The 6,467-nt window shown below is 48.2% G+C and overlaps 1 protein-coding gene across 1 annotated transcript; it reads right to left on the bottom strand.

Annotated features, from left to right (window-relative positions):
* Positions 1-3,093: 3,093 nt before the first annotated feature.
* CHPF2 (chondroitin polymerizing factor 2) lies at positions 3,094-6,460 on the bottom strand. The gene is made up of 4 exons (XM_026046448.1): positions 6,370-6,460; positions 5,241-5,805; positions 4,621-4,803; positions 3,094-4,356 (listed from the first exon to the last, which is right to left on the bottom strand). Exons 2-4 carry the CDS (start codon positions 5,631-5,633, stop codon positions 3,094-3,096), a joined length of 1,839 nt encoding a protein of 612 aa, XP_025902233.1. The 5' UTR covers positions 5,634-5,805; positions 6,370-6,460.
* Between the last annotated feature and the right edge of the window lie 7 nt (positions 6,461-6,467).

Genomic DNA, 6,467 nt, shown 5'->3' with positions numbered 1-6,467 from the left:
CTCATCCCCCCAGCCAAGCCCGCCGACCCAGCGCCATCCCCATCACCTCAGCGCCTTCCCCGCCCTCAGTGCCCGCGCCTCCTCAGCGCCTTCCCCGCCCTCGGCGCCCCCCGCCGCCTCAGCGCCTTCCCCTGCACTCCCCGGCAGCGCCCTCCGCCCAGCGCCCGCCGCCCGCCTCGCCGCCATCTCCACGGCCCCAGCCCGCCACAGGACCCCGGCCCGCCCGCTCGGGCACCGCGGGGCTGCCGGAACGAAGGGAGGGCGAGGCGGAGGGGCGGCGGGAGCGGGGCTGCCCGCGCTGCCCCTGCCTCGCCGCGGGCTGGGATGCAGAACCACCAGTGTCCTGGAGCGGAGCGGGGATGGGGGCACTGTGCCTCACTTAAGGGGATCTGTGTCCAGAACCGCTGTTCTAGGTCTGTTGTGGGGGGCCCTCTCGCAGGAACCCAATCCATTCTGGGGGAGCTGGTGGAGTGGTGGGCCGCATACACTGCCTCATAGGACCCCAATTACTGTCAGAAAAACGAAAGGAAAACGATTTAGTGAATATCCAGTGGGAGATATATATGAAGTCCACTTTCAAAGAATCAGCTGGAGGAGGTTGAGGAAGCACTGGAAGGAGTGAAGGATGAGCATAAAAAGGTGATTTAGAAGGAAGAGTTAAGGGAAGGAGTGAGGAAGAGCAGCAGCAGCAGAGTTCATAGGACATGACTTATGAGAGATGTTTAAGTATTGCTCAAGGCAAATACTCGACCGCAAATTCTCCTGGAAACAAATCTACATTCTGTATTGAAGAATGGAGGACTCTACTGAGGAAGGTGCTTAATTTTCCTTGAGAAACATGCACCTGCGGGTTAGTCTGTGTTGTCCTCCGTATCTGCCCATCTGACCTGACCAATTGGTAGTTCCAGTTCTGAGGGGGAAACTGATCACACACAGAGTTTGCAACCCTGCAATTCCCTGTGAAAAGCAAACACTAGTCCAGTAGGGTAAGCAAACCCGTCCAGGACATCCAGAGGCGATCTGTGATGCGGCAGCCTCTGGTGATGGAATTGGCTTTGGATTTAATAGTCTTTCTAGGTTTCTGTTTTTGTAACTTTTATTCACTGTGTATTCACAGCAATGAAATTTAAGGCCTCAAGGGACCATCCAATTTGCCTACTTCTATATGACAAGTCCTTTCACATCTACCTCCACTAACACAAACTAAAAGCCAAGCTCCTTCAACAGGAGGTAGGCTGCCATGAGCCTTATTGCTCTCTCCAATCAACAGTGTGTGTTTCCCCACTTACTTCTATACAGATAGGGTTAAGACATGAGATGATTGTCTAAGTGGTAAACTTCTGCAGACTGGTAGCTCTCCAAGTGCAGGTCAGATTAAGCTATTTTCTCATTAACATGGTCAAGTTCTATTCAGAGTTTTATTTATAATACAGCCTTCTTTGGCGGAGCAGCATGTCTTCATTTTCTCCAGGTACGAAAGCTTGCGCTGGGCTGCTTTGAAAGAAAAAGCATTTGAATGGCCTACCCTGCTACAGAGGGCTCTCTGAGTTTATCTTGATTGCTGTTTTCTACCTTACTCATTCTTATGCCTTGAAGATTTTAATAGCAGAAATCTTACACATGATTTCAAATCATAAATTGAAGCATTGAAGAACACTGGGTGGAGAATTGTCCCCCCAAGCACCTAATTAGAAGGGCTAATATCAAACAAATGACACTTCTTGATATGTCAACCCATCCTCACTTGAAACATTTGAAGTTATAAAGCTTTCTGAAAGTTACAGCATTGCCCTGAAGTGATTTTCAAGTCTACAACAGCCCTATGATCATCCTTAAATCAACATGCAATTTAAAGGACTGAAATGAAGCTGTTTGCCAGTTCCTATTTGCTATACAGCAACCTTGACTATTATTAAAGACAGTAATGCCAGTTACAGCAAATTTAAGCAATTGAAATTGGAAATGCTAACTACAGTCTAATGTTAGCTTTTCATCTATTTCATATAAACTACACAAAAATGTGAACTTCAAGTTGGACTGGGAATTACTGAAGATAAATAAACAGCTGCCTACTTCCAATGGTATGCAGGTAGCAAGTTTACTGATTTACTTGTTGGTCCTAAAACCACATATATTGAAGTTAGGTAGAAGCAGGATCGCAACTAAAACATATCGGATAACTAAAGAAGTTTCCATCTTTTGGAACAGTTACACAAGCTCACAGCTTTAAAGTTCAATAGGTGTAGGGAGACTCAACAGGTAATCAAAATAATCAATTTTGATTAAGTTTAATCAATTTTGATTAAGATTAAGGCAATTAAGTTAAAAGGGAACTGTTAAATCTGCTAGTCATGTTGTTTGTTTATCTGAAAAGAGGGACACATTAGTTATTTTCAAGTATAAAACTTTGCTCCAGGTGCAGAATCTAAGACTAGTTTTAGGTGTCCTTCAGAGAGCACCTAGTTCCTCTCTAGAGCATCGGAAGTATTGAAATACTGCACTGTTAAGCTAACTCAAGTAAGTTTGATACACACCAAAGGGAACTTACACTTCCTTCCCCTTCCTGCATTACACAGCAGAAGGGATGTTCCGCAGTTGCCGAGGAGTCAAACACAGCAAAGGGAAAGTATAGGGAGTTTTGGCCAGCAGAAAACTGCACCAGCCACAGTGTTATGAGTGCCTGGAGGCACAAGCACACAAGAGGTTACAAAGACTATGCTGTCTGTAGCACAGCAAAGCTGATCTTTTTCCTGTAAGAAAAAAAAAAAAAAAAAAAAAAAAATTCTCATTCACTGCCTAGGAATGCTGGGTGCTTTTAAAGTCAGCTGGACTCTACGCTTTGTTTTACATCCTTCATCCCAGACATAAGAACCTATAAAACTTGCAAATAACGACATCAGTCTGCTTGGAAAGAAAGTTTTATTTATTTTTAAAAAACAAACAGCCTCTCTCACAGCTCATTCCTGTGCCTCAGATCAAGGCTGTGGAAGTCTTCCCTTGACCTATCATGCTCTTCTCCCATGGCCAGGCTGGGAAGAGGGTGGAAAGTGCCAAGTGTTAAGGTGCTAAAAAGCATGTGATGTTTCCAGTCACTCAAGTGCTGTTGGCCTGTTCCTGCTCAAAGAGGGCCATGGCTAAATGTGAGCGGGATGCAAGTCCCTCTAGGTTGCTGAGCATACAGTGATGGTATAACTCCTCACTCAGTCGTGGATTGCAGCTCCTCAGTGCGTATTTCTGCACTAGCCCTGGTTCCACAGCTCGAAATAGGTGCAGACCAGAATAGTGGAGGAAGACATCAAAAACCTCCATGCTCTCCAGCATTTCATCCTGATCTAGGATGTCAGCTGCTAGCTTGGTACGTGCCGTCATATAGTCAGAGTTATAGAAGCAGGCCTCGGCAAAGGAATGTCTATCAAAACGACCATCCCTCAGAAAGTCGGTGCTGGAGGAAGCAGCTTGCTCGCCATGGTACACCAGTGCAGGATTGAACTCTTGGAAGTGCACGGGAAAAAAGACCTGCCAGTTGCTGATAGTATTCATGCGGCAACGGTTCAAGAACTCCATGTTGATTTCTGTCCAGACGCTGGCTAAGAAGAACAGGGTGTCCACAGGGTGCTTCTTTGACACTATATCCATGAGTTTCACTTGAGATGGCACCTCTGTTTTAACACTAATCCAGGGGATTTTAACTTCTGCATAGCGTTTCTCCAGCTCTCCTACCATAGCTTTGACTGCAGCGAAAACATCTACCTGGCTGACTCGTTGGGCATCATAGGGATGATAGATAAAAAGCAAGGTCAGCAAGGCATTATCATGGGTGTCCAGAGTATTCATAGCAAACATATCCAGGAAGTTTGCTACAAAATCCAGGTCCTGCACAGTCAAGGGAAGCACCAATTGCACCCGTGTGGCCTCTGTTACATATGGCATGGGAATGATTTCAACCTTACTTAGGGGACGCACCAAGCTCACTCGTTTGACCAGGACATGAGTGTGACCCTTTTGGGTCACTGCCTCCAGCAGGAGATCCAGTGTATACTCCATACCCCGTGTGGGGTCAAAGCGCCGATAGCCATTCAGCAACTGCCGCTTGCTGAAGCGGAGCAGAGGCTGGTAGCGGCTGTTGAGCTGCTCGAGGGCCGATTCAATAATGTCACTGACATCTGCTTTGCTGGCTCCAGAGAGCTCACACTTTGGTGAACCGTCAGGACAGGAGAAGAGGTGCTGCTCAGTGAAGTAGTCCCAGCTGATCACCTCAAAACGGGACTTGGGAAGAAAGGGGGCATTAATGCCTACAGGCCACGTCAGGCCTGCCTCTCCTGCAGGGGTCAGTGACGTCAGGTTCCTGATCTGCATCTGCACCAAGAGAGAACCTGTACAGATCACTGCTGCTTTCTCCAGAGGCCTAGTCCATGCCCGACACAGACCTGCCTCGCCACCTAGAGCTGTATTCCGGCAGCAGCACATCAGCAGCTTTGGATACCATGGTACCAGACATGCTGCTTCCCCCTGGCTCACAGTAACATACACAATAGAAGCAGCAGTGTTCTTTCACAAAGAGGAGCATAAGAAAAACCTGCCTGGCCCAAGAGTGTCCAATGATATCCCTCACCCACATACCTGGAGGTCCTGAATCTCCCGATAAGCCCTGTCCAGCTGGATCCTGCTGAAGTGCTTGTGAAGCCGATACATGAGAGTCACATCGGAAACAGGGTGCACAGCAAGAGCCACTTGGAACTCCTCTTCATCCTCCTTCTCTGGCTTGGCATTTTGGGCCAATTCATAGGTGTGATAGTGCTGGCCCTGCAGTGGACAAGAGTCACAAAACTGGCCTGGAACTGCAGATTTCACAGTGAAGCCTTCATGTCAGGATGTGTCCACCCCTCTCTACTGGCTGCAACATCCAGGGTCTAATGTACAGTACGCTACCCATCTGCTCCACTCTGCCTTTTTTTTTTTTTAAATCTTGGTAACAACATGCTTTTTATCCCTCCCAACTGTCTCCTAACACCCGACATGATCATTTGCCAGTAGGCTGCAAAAAAAGGGACTGTCTCAATCTCAACCTCTCCACTTAGGTTATGGTCCTTCGCCACACCCACCCCACAGAGCCTCTCCCTGCGCTGTGCATCACAGCAGAGGTTCACAGAAAAGCCCATCTACAGGGCAACAGGGACTAAAAAGGAAGATAGGCTTTGTCATATGTAGCAAACACAAAACTCTGGGGAGGAGGGTAGTACCTGAAGCTGGGAAGTACAAGTGATGCCAAGGAAATCAATGATGCAACGTCCTAGCCACTCATCTGGGCGCACACTGAGGATCTCATTGCGGCAACTGTCCAAGTGCTGATGGAGCTTAAGTAGCAGGCTACGGGAAAGCAGGTAGCCAAAGCCCCCATGGCAGTAGCGAGCCTGCTCATCTCCACCAATGAACTCCTCTGCTCGGCCCAGGTAGACGTCTTGGTTAATACTCAGGTGTGTCACCAGAGCCTTGACCTGTTCTGCCTGTGCGTACGTGTCATCCTGCATGATGTAGAACCAGTCATAGTCAGAACCAAAGTGTTGGTGGATGTAATGCATGGTCTCATACATCAGCCAGATGGGACGCTCATCCCCATGGGCCACGAGCACCATCCCGTGGGGCACCTTAGCGCTGCGCAGCCCTGTGAAGTAGAGCAGGCGGGGGAAGTGATGGGCCACCGTCTTGTTCACAGCCACTGCCAAGGTGTTCAGGGTGGCTTTGGAGGTCAGTACAGCCACAAAGAGTCTCTCATGAAATCCCAGTTCTGTCTGGATGTAGCGAGTTCTGTTAAGAAAGGACAAGCCTATGTTGTAAACAGCCATAAGACAAAAAGGAGGACCACTTTCCAGGCTCATGGTAACTTCAGCAAGCAAAGACTTCTAAGTTCACCAATGGTTAAAACAGTTAAACCTAAATCTAAAGCCCTAGAAGCAGAATCATTTGTAAAAAATTCCATATGATAAAAATACTTGCCTCCTTCAAGAATATTCACATGATCCATTCAAGATGGGAATCCGCACAAGTGTAAGCCTTAAAATAATCATTTGGAGCAAACCACTATTAAGTTATACGCATTTTTATAAAGCACTCAGAATTTTCCTAATCAATAGACTGATTGGAACATATCAAATCCTTCTTCAAAGTTTGTTGGACTCCGACAATAAAAGAAGGAATAAGATTCCCATCGCCTTGCCTGGAAGGGATCTGTTGCGATAACGTCTCTGCCTGTGTGCGGCACTGACATCCACCCCGGCATCTCCTGCCTGCAGGACCTTCCTTCAGAGCAGCCGGGTCGCTGCCAACGGCCGTTCCCGCCCACGCCCTGCCCGCAGGGGGGCCCGAGCTCACCTGAGCACCTTCCTGTGCGGCTTGTTGGGGTCCCGGGCATAGGGCACGATCCGCGGCCTGAACTCCTCGCGCTCCGGGCCCGGAGCCTCACGCTCCAC

Source organism: Nothoprocta perdicaria, unplaced genomic scaffold, assembly GCF_003342845.1.
Source record: "Nothoprocta perdicaria isolate Ctin4 unplaced genomic scaffold, notPer1 scaffold_441, whole genome shotgun sequence".
NCBI lineage: Eukaryota > Metazoa > Chordata > Aves > Tinamiformes > Tinamidae > Nothoprocta > Nothoprocta perdicaria.
The sequence above is the reverse complement of the archived record's forward strand: the minus strand, read 5'-3'. Positions and strand labels throughout refer to the sequence as shown.